At 47.3% G+C, this 14,304-nt stretch overlaps 1 protein-coding gene across 2 annotated transcripts; it reads right to left on the bottom strand.

Annotated features, from left to right (window-relative positions):
* Nucleotides 1–579: 579 nt before the first annotated feature.
* Nucleotides 580–12,473, bottom strand: BAK1 (BCL2 antagonist/killer 1). 2 transcript variants are annotated; one of them, XM_020999638.2, is made up of 6 exons: nucleotides 12,351–12,473; nucleotides 7,689–7,757; nucleotides 6,618–6,753; nucleotides 4,969–5,112; nucleotides 2,871–3,051; nucleotides 580–2,651 (listed from the first exon to the last, which is right to left on the bottom strand). In XM_020999638.2, exons 2-6 carry the CDS (start codon nucleotides 7,735–7,737, stop codon nucleotides 2,547–2,549), a joined length of 615 nt encoding a protein of 204 aa, XP_020855297.1. In that variant the 5' UTR covers nucleotides 7,738–7,757; nucleotides 12,351–12,473; the 3' UTR covers nucleotides 580–2,546. The 2 variants fall into 2 exon arrangements, with proteins under 2 accessions (XP_020855297.1, XP_020855298.1); XM_020999639.2 differs by having other exon boundaries at nucleotides 7,689–7,738.
* Nucleotides 12,474–14,304: the final 1,831 nt, after the last annotated feature.

The raw sequence follows: 14,304 nt of genomic DNA, 5'->3' as shown, positions 1-14,304 counted from the left end.
AGTCTTCCTGGTCTCACTGAAGTGAGCGATCTGTGTAGTTTAGTGTAAAAAGCCTTAGATTTGTAGTTAGGATTTTTAGAGGAGACTTAAGAGACCATCTGGTTCAAACCCCTTACTTTACAGAGGAGAGAACTGAGGGTCATATTGTGCCTCAGTTTCCCCCTCCATAAAATGGCCTCACAGGTCCTAAGTGCAGAAGTAAGGGCTGAACCCAGGTCTTTCTTCTGACTATAAATCCAAGGCTCTTACAATTACACCATATTGACCATCACAAGACTTGAATTTGAATTTCACATCTGTTCTTCGTGGTCTCCATGCTCCCAGGCTTGTCTTCTTCCGGTCTCATTTCTCTCTCTGTCAAAGGAAGGAGCTAGACTTGGCGATCCCTAACGCCTTTTTGAGCTCAAACACTTAGGTACTTGTGGTCAGAAAAAACAGCCTCATCAGCCTGGGTACATCTCTCCTTGGATCTTTGCCAGGAGGTCTTCATGAACTAGATGGGAGGTGGTGGTGGTGAAGGGCAGCACAGGACCTGCAGGGGTACTCAGTTAGGTGTGTATAAAAACAGCAAGGCAGGGGTTGTGGGATTGCACATTTATTATCAAAAAGTCTTAAGGTACTCCTCAAGGCCACCCATATGGTAGGCAGTTCAGAAGCACTGGGGGGGGCAGGGTTGGGTTTTCAGTGTCCCCTCCCCCCACCCCAGGTATTACACTGTGCCCTGGGCCAGTCTGGCTCGTTTCAGGGTTTAAGAGTACCCCACAGATTGCCCATTAGTGTACAATCCCACCTTCCACAGGTATGTAGAGATAGGATCAGGGCTGAGCTCCCTGCTCATTCTCTTTAGTCTTTGGCCAAATGGCCTAAAGACAGAATCCTCTATATTCAAACCTGAAACTTGGGAAATATAGAGGTGTGTCTGGGATGGGGGTGGGATAGCAAGGGAAGGGCAGGGCAATCCAACCGATTGCAGTGGTAGGGTTTGGGCCAAGGTCAGTATGGGGGGAGGGGAGGGTAGAAAACAGAACAATGAGGAGCAGAGGACTGGAGCAAGCTAGGTGAAGGGTTACCAAGTAAGCAAGTTGGACCCTGGGTGGGGGGGTGTCTCCTTTTCGGGAGGAAAGGGGAGGTAGAGTCCCCACAGGCCCAAGAAACCTGAGAAAATGGCTGGTTGCAGCCTGATCAGAGCTGGGCAGAAGCAGAGTAAGGAGTATCTTCAGGTCTCCTTTCTGAGCCTCAGTTTCCCCATCAGTAAAATGAAAAGATTGGACCAGATGGTCTCTAAGTCCTCAGCTCTGCCCCTTTGAGTCTATGAAACTAGTCATGGCTCTGTCACTACACTTACTATGGGAGTAAGTTATTTCCCTTCTCCCATGCCTCAGTTTTCCCCTCTGTAAAATGAGGTTGGATTAAACTGACTCCAAGGTGCCTTCCAATTTTAACAAGTCTATAAATCTAATCTGAATTCTGCTACTAATTCTCTATAAGACCATAACTAAATCAATTTCCTTCTCTGAACCTCAGTTTCTCCACTTTTTTAAAATGACTGGGCTGGACTAGATGCCACTAAGGTCCCTTCCAGCTCTAATATCCTAATCCCACTTTTCAAGCCCTTGGTGGGAGGGGCATTTCCAATCAGTATCTGGACTTGATAACTATTGGCTACCGTGACACCCTCACCATCAAGAGTCAAGGCCTTGGGGAAGGGGAGGAGGAAAGGAGGAGAAGGTAAGCAACCTAAGCAATTATAAAAAACTAAAATATTTTTTAAAAAAAGCTCTTCTTACAGATAAGTAGTTTAACCTACCTGCCTCCAGATGGATCAAGAAGTTAAATGCCCATTTTGGAGGCTTCCCAGAGATGTGTGTGTGTGTTGTGTATATGTTCTCACACACACACACACACACACACACACACAAAGGCACCTCTGGGATTCATATACGTATATGGTATGTGTACATACATATATACACACACAGAGATCTCTGGGATCCACATGTATGTGTGTGCATGCACACAAAGATCTCTGGGACCCATATATGTATATGCATATGTGTATACACATGCGCACACACACAGAGATCTCTGGGATCCACGTGTGTGTGTATCCACACAAAGGGGTTTCTAGGACCCATATATGTATATGTGTATGTTTATATACATATATACACACACACAAAGATCTCTGGGATCTGTGTGTATGTGTGTATGTGTGAGTGTGTGTGTGTGTGTGTGTATGTTTTGGGGAGAGGGTGGAGCTGCAATCACACAGCTGTGGCCTCCTCTCTGACCTGGTGAGATGGATCCTAAAGAGAAGGGCCTATAAGCAGCATGAAGGGCTTGGGGAGGGTACCCTGTACCCCCGGCTCCCAGGTAGGAAAGATGCCTGGAGGCCTGGAGTGACCACCATCCAGCTGATCTGTCATAGTAGCACAGGGCTACCCTTTTGATCCAGGAGGAGGAAGGGCATGATGGACTCAGGAGGAGAGGAATGACGGGAGAGACTTAGGCCTTGTGTCTTCATGAAAGGCCTCCCCCTCCTGGAGTCAGGGCTGGAAGAATCTTCGGATAACGAATCGAGCCAAGAGCACCACGGCCAAGACCGTCATCACGTACAAAATGGAGTTGTTAGAGAGGTCCAGGGCTGCCACCTAGGGATGAGATGGGCATCACGGAAGGTACAGGAACTAGTGGGGTGAGGGGCGACCTGGAAGGATGGAGGGAGAATTCGGCAGGCCCCCACCCCGTGCCCACCTCCTGAGTTCTACCCTGATTTCTAAAACATTTCACCCTGCCTAGTCCCTTTCCCTCTTTCCCCCATCGCTATCCCATCCCTCTATGCCCTCCCTCCCCCCAGGGCCCCTGCTTACCCAGCCCCCATTCTGGGCAATCCATCGGGCGATGCAGTGTTGGACCATGAAGTCAGCTACGAAGCGAGCCACGCGTCCCAGGAAGCCAGTCAGGCCCCGCTGGTAAACATGAAGTGCCAACCGGTAGCCAAAGCCCAGCAGTGCCACCACCCGGCCCCAGTTGATGCCACTCTCAAACAGGCTGCAGGGGGTAAAAAGCCTCAAGTGAGTGACTTTTCTTTTCACCCGTTTCCCACTAGTCCCACCCCCTAACCCTATGGGACTAAAGAGGAGGCTCAGGTGTATGCCACAGCAGCCTGAAGGAAGGCTTTAACCACCCAGGCTTCTCCCTGGGGATGGGGAGAGACCTTGTTTGTCAATCCCTGGGGAGACTGCAAGCAGCCCACAGTGTGGGAGGTCCCCAAAAGGATGCTGTCTCAGTGCAGCAGCCCTGTCCCATTTGGGAGTACAGCCAGAGGTAGTCTAAATCCCCCATTCATCCAAGCCCACTTAGCCTCAGGAAGACTCCTAGAGCTCAATCAAGCATTTATTAATTGCCTGTTATTCACCAGGCACCCTGGATTCAAATGCAAGGAAAGAAAAAATGCTTCCTCTCAAGGAATTTACATTTTAATAGAGAAAAACTCTGGGCCTGGATCTCCTGGAAGGATACCATCTGGGCTTGGTCCCCAAAGGGGCTAACAGCTGGGCACAGCTGGACCACCTCCCAGACTGGTTGTCATTCAACCTGCATGTCATTTTCAGCGCAGTGATGACTCCCACAACTCCTCCCAGCACAGAGTATCCAACAGAGAGAGCAAGAGAGGAGGGAGGAGAGCCTGAGGCATTGAGGGGGAAGGGGATTTACCTGCAAGCCAAGGAGCCACTGCTAGCCTGACATCCCGCAGGGACAGCAGGGAGAAAGAGGACAGAAGAGGAGGTTAGGTCCCGGAAGCTCAAGAAGGAATGAGGGGGCCACCTCAGGGAAGGGAGAATGGCTCACACTCAGGCCCCTGAACATCATCTCTCCTGCCCACCCCTGGAGTCTAGGCCAACAAACATCTCCTATTCCTAATGTTAACCACCAACTGAACCCTAACAGAAAAATAAGGTAGCCTTTGGGTTGTGGTTGGGTCATTTCAGTTGTGTCTGACTCCTCATGACCCCATTTGGGGTTTTCTTGGCAAACATACTGGAGTGGTTTGCCATTTCCTTCTCTAGCTCACTTTATAGTTGGGGAAACTGAGGCAAACAGGGTGAAGTGACTTGCCCAGAGTCAATAACTAGTGAATGTCTGAGGCCAGACTTGAACTCAGGAAGATGAGCCTAGCCCTAACTCTAACTGTAATGCTAACTCTTACCCAAGTGTCCAGCATAATAGCAGCTTTCATATCTCATTCCTGTTTTCGGGGAATTGAGTGTTTTTTGGGCCAGCTGTCTTTAGGGCTCAAACTCTCTTGCTGCTGTTCTTCTAGTACATGCTGGGTAACAAGGGAGACTGGGCTAAGAGCAATCCCTCTTACCCCATCTCTATCCCACAAGTCCTAGAAGGAACTCTGTTATTCAGAGGATCATGGGATTTATAGCTGAGCAAATCAAATCATCCCATTGGAATCATCCAGTCTAACCCTCCAATCTTACAAAGGAAGAAGGCAAGCATTAGAGGAAATGACTCCCCCAAAATCACACAATTAGTCAGTGGCAGAGTCAGAATGAAAACTGAGGTCTCCTGACATCAAACACTGTACTTTCCTTTGTACTACCCTGCTTTTTAGGGAAAACAGAAAAAAAATAGAGCCAACCACAGGAAGTGACCACCTACCCTTACCCTCCTCACAAACACTGCTCACGTTCCTATAGAGCTTTTAAGGCTTACAAAGGGCTTTCCTCACCACAGTCCTACGAGGTACAGATCTGCCCTTCATGTTCCCAGGTGAAAGGTATACATTGGTACTCACACTCTAGCCATCAAAAGGGTTGGGACTACAGAGAGGGGGTTGCTTCACAGCAACAGGAGAATGCAGAAGCAACACAGGGAGACGCTTGGACAGGGCACAGAAAGGGAAGGAAGGAGAGGTTACTTGAAAGTGACATTGGAGGAACTGGAGGAGGGAGATACCTGGAGGCAATCATGGTGAAGTACTCATAGGCAGTTTCTGAGGTGGGCTGTAAACGCTGTAGCATGTCCTTGAATTCTGAGTCATACCTACGGCTGATGTCATCCCCAATGATGGCTAGCTGTCGGCCAACCTGTTGAGTGGTGCTGGGGCAGTAGCAGAAAAACAGAGGAGGTCAGGATTGCCACAAGAAGAGCCTTTACCTTGTTCCCTCATCTTTGGGGGATAATTCTACACCCAAACTGGAGGACTTGAATCTGCAAATAAATACTTTGGAAGTCTAAATTTTGAAAACAAGGTTCTGGAAATTGGCAGTGGAGGGGAAAAAGGTCAAAGGTAGAGGAGTTGTTACAGCTTTGCATGAATGAGGAGGGCAAAAATGGAAAAGGGACAAGAGATAGAGAACTCAAGGGGTATATGTGTATGTGACTGGATGTGGGCAAAGAAATATGCTAGACATGACATGCACAAGTCTTTCCAATAGAACACTGGTTGCCAGGGCTGAGGCTCTCCTCACTTTCTGACAGCCTAGCCCTTCTAGTCTACCTGAGCTAGTGGCCCTTAGAAACAACCCCCATTCTCCTCTATGGTTGCCACCAAGTCAGACTCTGGGCTGAGCAGGCTGTTCTTGATAAAAAGCCTTCTTCCCTCAGTTCTTAAAATCATAGTATTCAGAGCCTTCAGAAAAAGGGACCTTAGGGACAGCCTGGGACCAGCTGCCATGATCCTTACAGATGGCCATACCTATAACCACTTGTCTACATGTACCCCAAACCAACTTCCTCTCTTTTCTGGCTTCAGAGTTCATCTTCTCTCTTCTAATGTACTCCCACTCTGTACCTACCTGGTGACTCTGGTCTCTGACTACCTGGTAGGGATCAGGCAACATTTATGCCTTTCCCAGTGTGAACCTATTTATGGGTTTTTTTTGATACCTTCCTCCTAACCGTACCCTTCTTTTCTACATGGTCCCTTTCTAGTGGCTTCTTCACAATCACCCTTACAATTTAATAATGTTGTTGAGTCATTTTAATTGTGTTCAACTCTTTGTAATCCCCATTTGGGGTTTTCATGGCAAGATACTTGAGTGGTTTGCCATTTCCTTCTCTAGCTAATTTTACAGATGAGGAAACTGAGGCAAACAGGGTTAAGGGATTTGCTGAGAGTCACACAGTTAGTGTTTGAGGTCAAATTTGAACTCAAGTCTTCTTGACTCCAGGCCTGGTGCCACTGTGCCACCTAGCTGACCCATACAATTTAATAATATGTAACACAAATACTTTTCATACAGTAAAAATAACATACAGGGGCAGGTAGGTGGCGCAGTGGATAGAGCACCAGCCCTGAAGTCAGGAGGACCTGAGTTCAAATGCAGCCCCAGACACATAACACTCACCAGCTGTGTGACTCTGGGCAAGTCACTTAACCCCCAATTGCCTCACCCCCCCCAAATTAATTAATTAATTAATTGAAATAAAACAAATAATTAAATTTAAAAAAATAACATACAACTTCAATTAACAGGTAGGGCAAGGCCATTTCATCACTGAATGGGTGTGTGTATGTGTGTGTACATGTGTGTGTATGAATGTGTATGTATGTGTATGTGCATACGTGTGGAAGTGCTTTTCTGTGTTTCTCCCTCCCTTACCTGCTGAGCTCTTGGGGCAGGGTGTCCATCTCTGGGTCAGCAGGAGCGGCTTCTCCCTCAGCTTCCTGCTCTTGTTGGTGGCGGTAGTAGACATAGCTTCGGAAAACATCTTCAGTCTGTCGGGCCACTTGCTCCTCTGTGAACCAAACCCTCAGTGTTAGGACCAGGTGGGAGGTGGGAGGTGGGAGAAGGGGGTATCCTCTCCTCCATGCCACCCTTCTTCCCTAGCCTGCCTTCCTTCCACAAGGGCCTAAAGCCATCCCTTTATCTTTTAGAGTACAAGTCAGAAAATTCAGAACACAAAATGTCTGAGCACCTGGCCCAACCCTCTCCCTACAAGAAAACTGAGGCTCAGAGAGGGCAAAGAAGAGATTTGTCCAAGGTCACATAGGTAGCAAGTGGATGAGCTGGGATTGAACTCTAAATCTAGAGAGAATTTTCCCTGCACCTTGCTGTCTCTCAGTTCCTTCTTTCTTTCTTTCTTTCTTTTTTTTTTTTTTGTGTGTGAGGCAACTGGGGTCAAGTGACTTGCCCAGAGTCACACAGCTAGTAAGTGTTATGTGTCTGAGGCCAGATTTGAACTCAGTTCCTCCTGACTCCAGGGCCGGTGCTCTATCCACTGTGCCACCTAGCTGCCCCACAGTTCCTTGTTTCTTTGTCAGTTTGCTCTCTCTCTCATCTTGGCCAGTCAATTCCTCTCTAGAGAAGTCAGACTGGAGAGGCAGGGTTACCTCCCTTATCCCCAGGACTCTCACCCAGAACCAGCCCCATTGATTGTTTCCCCTTCCCAGAGACCACAGAGGTACATGAGAAAAGTGAAATCACAGCAGCATGGTGCTTCCCCACACAGAAGGGACAAAAAGATAAACCCTGTCATTCCATCTTCACAACCCCACAACCCCATCGCAGGAGAGTAAGCTGAAGCTAAGGAATTAGCATTCAAAGCAGGTTAAAAAAAAAGCCAAGAGTCAGGCTCCCCCTCAGTCTCCACCCTCACCCCCAACTTCTATCTCAACTCTTCAACCAGAAGATATTCCTTAGAGCTAGAAGATAGGAGGGGAATACTCTTACCTGCAGTAGATGAGGGGGCTCGAACCCGGCTCACCTGCCTAGAAGCCATGCTGAAAATGATAGTGCCAGCTTGAGAAAAGGGGAGAGGAATGTTGGGAGAGAAAAAAAAATAAAGATGAAGATGAACAAGGATGTTTTGTCCCTAGTTCAGAGGTTTATAACTGTCCACTATCTGAACCCTATCTGCACACACACGGCAACACACTGGGTAAAGTATTAGATGAGGCACCTCTGGTCCCCAGCCTAGCCCAGATCTATCTGTGGCTCCTACACCACCATGTCTACTAGGGCTTGGCTCCCCTGTCTGAACCTCCTGATCAAAACCACCAGTAGTGGGGGAGGGGAAGGGATGCTGACTGGAGGAAAAGCAGAGGATCAAAGCATCTGGGAGTGAAAGGGACCAACTTAAAGGGTCATCTAGTCCAAGTCCTGAAGCCCAAAGTAGTTTAACTTCTTGAGACTTGCCCAAGGTCATGTAAGTAACAAGTAGCAGAATTTGGATTTGAAGTCAGGTCCTCTGATTTTAATTCTAGCTCTCTTTCCATGGTTTCGATCACACTCCAGCGCAGGTGAAATCTGATAAGCATCAAGGGTAGTGAGGGAGGAGGGAAAGCATGGAAAGAAGGGGGAAGAGAAGCTGCTGTCCCTTGACTGGGGTGGAGATGGGTGTGGTACTTGCTCACTAATAAGCATATTCTTACTATGTTGTATTGCATTGTCGTGGCCTTCTCCACATGCTGCCTTGGGTCATAGTTCATGGGTCATGTTTCCACCATGTTTCTCTCTGACCCCTTCCCCCAAGTCTGGGACCATTGTAATAATCTGTTCTGTCTCTTTCTCTTTTTTTCTGCCCTTTTTTTTTTTGGTGAGGTGATCAGGGTTAAGTGACTTACCTAAGGTCACACAGCTAGTAAGTGTTAACTGTCAGGCTGTATTTGAACTCAGGTCCTCCTGACTCCAAGGCCAGAGCTCTATTCACTATACCACCTAGTTGTCCCTGTTCTCTCTTCTAGTACCTTATTTCTCTGTCCTTTTTATTGATAATAATGACAGCCAGCAGCTTTAAAGTTTGTAAGAACTTTATAAACATCATCTCATCTTATCCCATGACAACTCGGGGAGGTAAATCTTATTATTACTACTATTACTAATATTATTAGTATTACTAATATAATATTTACTATTATATTTTATTTATAGTTTACAAATTTATGATTTATCTACTATATTATATTAATATTAATATTTCAAATATTATGATACTAATATTATTAAAATTATAATTTATAGGTTATTTTATAGATGAGAAAATTGAGATAGGCAGAGGTTAAGTCACTTGCTAGTTAAGTGTCTGAGGCTGGATTTGAACTCAGATCTGTGTTGCCTAACTGCCTTGATTAGCATATATGTCTTTTATCGAATCATGTTGAACTGATTACAGGTTCCTTGAGAGTAGGGCCTATGTCCCATCTATCTTTGTTACCAGCAGGGTATACAGTAACAAGTGCTCTTGATAAATGTCGAATTACTGGATGAATGAATGATGCTCTTGCATGCTACCCCCTGAAAGCTGGTACCCTCAAGGTTGGAGATCTCACCACTAACAAGTTTATGGGACATTGATTGGTAGATTGGGCAACTTGGAACCCCTATTCCCCCATATATCAATAACAAAGCCCTTTACATACACTTCCGTAGATCCTCACCAAAACTCGGTAAAGTTGACAGGGCAGGTATTATGATCTCCACTTTAAGGTAAAAAGCCTGAGGCAAGGAGAGGAAGGTTAAGTAGCTTGCCCAAGGTCACACAGCCAACAAGTGGACATGAATCTTCCTTCCTATAAAATGACCCACAGATATCTTTGTAGTACTGCCCTGTAGGGGCCTGGATGGAGGATCCTGGGGTCAAGGTGAGGTGGGAAGACATGTGAAAAACTTAGGGCAAAACACACCCTGTCACCTCTATCTGTACTCTTGGGACCAGCAGACCTACTCAGGTTCATGTTTTTATCCCATGTTTGTAATCAAAAAGGTTAATTATGAATAAATAATAAACAATAGCTCATATTTGGATTATAGGATCTACAAGGAACCTTAAAGACCATCTCCCCTCCATTTTGCAGCTAGGTGCTACAGCGAATACAGTGCCAGGCCTGGAGTAAGGAAGACTCATCTACCTGAGTTCAAATCTGGCCTCCGTGTGACCACGGGTAAGTCACTTAACCTCTGTCTGCTTCAGTTTCCTCAACTGTAAAATGAGGATAATAATGGCACCTGTCTCACAGGATTGTTGGGGTAGCTAGGTGGTACAAATCTGGCCTCAGACACTTAACTAGCTGTGTAACCCTGGGTAAGTCCCTTCACCCTGTTTACTTCAGTTTCCTCATCTGTAAAATGAGCTAGAGAAGGAAATGGCAAACACTCCAGTACGTTTGCCAAGAAAAGCCCAAATGGGGTCATGAAGAGTCAGTCATGACTGAAATGACTACACAACAGCAATAACAAACTGAGACCCACAAAAGGGAAATGACTTGTCCAAAGACACCTATAGTAAATAGCAAGGCAGGATTTGAAGCCAGTTCTATTCTTCTGTCTCCAAATTTAGTGATCTTCCCAATCAATCACTCTGTCTTATCTATGTTACTTTATGATTCACAAATGCCTGTTTCACAAACAACTCATGAAATAAGCAGGGCAAATATAATCACCCATTTTTTGGATGAGGAAACTGAGTCTCAGAGAGATGCCCTGGATCACACGAGTACTAAGTATCCTAACTAGATAGAGCTAGAACCCAGGCTCTCTGATTCCAAGTCCAGTAATGTCTTTTAGGCTTAAGGACACAAGAGAAGCAACCTAGGGTAGAAGATCCTTGGGGTTTGTGTGCCTCTTCCTTTATCCCTCAGAGAATCCTCAAGGCCCCTCTGCCAGGCCTAAATATCATCCCCACCACTCTGGGTCACTTTGCCAGCCTGCTAATGAGAGGTTAGGGGTTTCTACAGAGCAGCCCATGGAACCAGACCCAGGAAGCCTTAGATTGGGTTGAGGGAAGAACCCCTCTAAAATGCTTCTCTGTGCTCTCACCATGCTGCCCCACCCTGCCTGGCCTGCTGATGTCACCCAACATGCACCTGTGCTACCACCTTGTCAGCTTCCTGCTTACCATCTCCCCACTCATCCTGTGTTTCCTCTTCCCCCTCCCCCTGACTTTTAGCACCCTACTCTCTGGACCCCAAAGGGGGAAGGGACAGAATTTCCTGAAATTGAGACAGTTTACTTTCAGTTTAGGTTTTTTCCTCGGTACCTTGCTCTATGCCCCAGCTTGCTCTACATGTCCATAGCCTCCATCACACCAAAGCTGCACTTCTCCTTTCCTACTTGCATCCTCGGGGGCAAATTTACAGAGGGAACGCCAGGCCCCACCCCAACAAAGCCCTAATTTCTGAAGGTCCTTATTTCATAGGATTTTAGATTCAGAGCTGGCAGGGAAAACCTCTTCATTTTACAGATTAAGAAACTGAGGCCCCTAGAATCTAAGGGATTTGTCCAAGGTCACCCAGGTAGTCATAGACTTGGGATCTGAATCCTGGTCCTCTCACTCCATAGCCAGGGCTCTGTCCACTGCCTATGCTAGCCTCCTTCAGGCCAAGGGCCATTTTAGGAGTCCCCTCTCATTTCACCCCCTAAGGTACCCTAATTTAAGAGGCCAGGAGCCTTCCCTTCCAATGATCATTTTCCTCACCTACCCAAACCAAACATACACTTTATTTGTGAAGTACGTTGAGATCAGGGGAGTTATATCAGAGCCAGGCCTCATTAAAACAGACCTTTGCCTGGCACACCCACCCCTATTCTGCTCCAGAGAAGTTTGTAACACCTTCTGATAAGGCTTGCTCTCCTCTCTGCTTCTCCCTAATCTACTAGCCTCTAAATCTGACACCCTATGAAGAGCAGAGGGTCTCTGTAGGATTCTGGGACATGCTTTCATTCCCAAGGCCCTAGGACTCAGTACTCCATCCATGGGGCTGATTCGGAAGGAGCATTTTCAGATCTAGAGGCTGTCTAGAAATACCACCCTTTCCCCTACTTGAGGCCTAGCTCTGATTTTTAGGAGTGTGTTTTGGGGGCTAGGGGAGGTCTTGGCCCCAGAATCTCAGAATGTCCCTACTTAACATCAACACTTCTTTTGCCTTGGATTCAGAGCAGCTTAGGAAGAGACATTTGGGGAGGGATGCCCAGCTCTGGGTACTCAGCCCCCACTAACCTGACCTTCTGTGGCTTCTGTGGAAAAGAACCTCGAGTTTCTCCCCTGCTTCTTCTTGGCTCCCCCATCTAACAGACCCAGGAGGCCTCAACTCTGAGCTAGAGGGTACGAGTCAGGCAGATTGCCCAAAGGAACCCCCATTCAGCCCACAGCCCGGGCAGGGGATAGCCGGCGGCCAGGGCAGGGCCCTAAAGGCACTACAGTGGGGTCAGCTGCACTGGCCCACCCTGGAGTTTCTCCCTCGACCAGGGAGGGGTGATCCCTGTATCCTGGGAAGAGGGTCTTCCACTCCAGTTCTCATAACCAGGCAGAGATCCTGAACAGGGTGTGGACTGGACGCGGCTCAGGGCCCAGTGTCCCAGATCACAAAGGATTGGGGGTGGTGGGATGGGACTCACCCTGGTACTGCTGCCCCTGCGTCCCCAGGAACAGAAACCCTAAGGCCCCGGCTTTCAGGAACCGGCAGCGGCAGCAGCAAGCGGCAGTGGGTCAGTCCATCCCCCTGCTCCCAGACGCTTCTCTTTCCTGCTCAGCTCGGATCCAATCACAGAGCTGAGGCGGAGCTGAGCGGGGGCTGGTGAGCTCCCTCTAGAGGCCCCATTTCTGGGAGCAGCTGGGACCTGATGGCTCCTGGCTTGTTCCCCTCCTTGTAGGATAACCTCCAGCCTCCTGTCTCAGTGTAGAGAGAGCTGGAGCACAGGGAGGCTGAAGGCTCAGTCAGAGGGAGTATGTGATTCTCACTGACTTTGCCTTCTTAACCTGCCCCTTCTCCTTGTCCCAGCCCCAGCTTCTTCCCCTCCCCACTCAGTCCGTCTTGAAACCTCTTCTCCCTTCAGGCCGTCAATAGATCCAGAATTATCTACTGGGCTTCCTCTGAGGGCAGGACTGTGCCTGAGCTGTATGGGGACATAAGTCTAAGTCCTTGCCTCCCAGTTTTGGAGGGAAAATAATAATTTTAAAAAATAATAACTAACTTATGTCGCTTTAAGGTTCATAAAGTGCTATACACATATTATTTCATTTGAGACATACACGAAATTAATAAATGAGATATGACCTCATTAGGCATTATATAATAAAGTGTGGTATCGTTTTGCAGGGAGAAATAATAAGAATAGTGCTTTATTTTCTGCAGTGCTTTAAGGCTTATTAAGTGTTTTACTTTAAGAGAGATAGTGGGAGCAGCTAGGTGGCAAGGTGGACAGGATAGGGCACAGGCCCTGGAGTCAGGAGGACCTGAGTTCAAATCCAGCCTCCAGACACTTACTAGCTGTGTGACCCTGGGTAAGTCACTTTACTCCTATTGCCTCTTTAAAAAGACAGAGACAGAGAGAGGTAGAGGTGGCTAGGTTGGTGGATAGAGAGCTGACCTCAAAGCCAGGAGGGACCTGGGTTTAAATTAAGTCCAATTTCCCACAGATAGTGACTACATAACCCTGGGCAAGTCACTTAAATCCATAGTAACGATCACAATAATAGCCTTCCTGAAGCTGAGGGGACCTTAGAGGACTCATCTTGTTCTTTTGTTCTCCTCTTGGTATCACTTTACAAATGAGGAAACTGGGGAGAAGTTAAAATGATTTGCCCAAGATCATATAGATGATAGTACAAGGAGAAAGGGCCCCCATGTGTAGCCGAGCCCACTTGTGGTGAGGACCATGACCTTGTGTGGCTCAGAGGGAGGAAGAATGGACTTACTCTAGACTTTCCTTCCTGCCGGGAGAGAAAGTAGGAGGCTGGGGCTCAAGGCTACCACTCTGCTTTCCTCAGAGAAAGGAGGTAGCAGGCTACACACATACCTATCTGCTTCCTTAAATACTGTTCATGTAGGAGATATAATCAGGTCTGATATGACTTTTAACCACCTTGTCCTTTTGGGGGGAAAGTTCTATATCCAGGTCTTGACTCCCATTTCCACAATGAAGTCATGTAGCAAATAACAAAGAAATCTGTTTATTCAAATCATAGCAAAATAGACATCAGAGAAGGTGTATATAGGAGAATATATACCAGACAATACAGAGTGAAGGTGCTCTCCCACTGAGAGAGGGGTCATTTAGCTCAACCACCCAAGGGGAGGCTCCTTAAAGCCTCTAGGGTAGCAAGCTTCTCTCATGCCTGCTCCTCTCATGTCTTCCCAGAATCTTTTCCTTCAGCAACTTGAAGTAGGATTGACCTTTTCCATCTTCTCCCTCAAAGCTGGAAGCCAGAGGTGATGGAAGCAACTCAACACTCCAAGTCTTAGAGCTTCATGTCCCGAAGAAGGAATCAAAGAGACTGGTGAAAGCTTCAGCTCTCTCATCTTTCATCAACTCTGCCCCATTTGGTCCTCATTCAGGGCACTGGGCCATC

This window comes from Phascolarctos cinereus, unplaced genomic scaffold (genome assembly GCF_003287225.1).
Source record: "Phascolarctos cinereus isolate Bilbo 61053 unplaced genomic scaffold, phaCin_HiC Scaffold_5;HRSCAF=322, whole genome shotgun sequence".
NCBI lineage: Eukaryota > Metazoa > Chordata > Mammalia > Diprotodontia > Phascolarctidae > Phascolarctos > Phascolarctos cinereus.
This window is presented reverse-complemented; position numbering and strand designations above follow the sequence as displayed.

Excerpts from the sequence above, each read along its gene's own strand:
- BAK1 (XM_020999638.2), bottom strand. The coding sequence starts at position 7,737 with ATGGCTTCTAGGCAGGTGAGCCGGGTTCGAGCCCCCTCATCTACTGCA. Across the intron at positions 6,754-7,688 it reads AGCCCCCTCATCTACTGCAG|AGGAGCAAGTGGCCCGACAG; the intron begins GTAAGAGTATTC and ends TTTGGTTCACAG. Across the intron at positions 2,652-2,870 it reads TTGCCCAGAATGGGGGCTGG|GTGGCAGCCCTGGACCTCTC; the intron begins GTAAGCAGGGGC and ends TCTCATCCCTAG.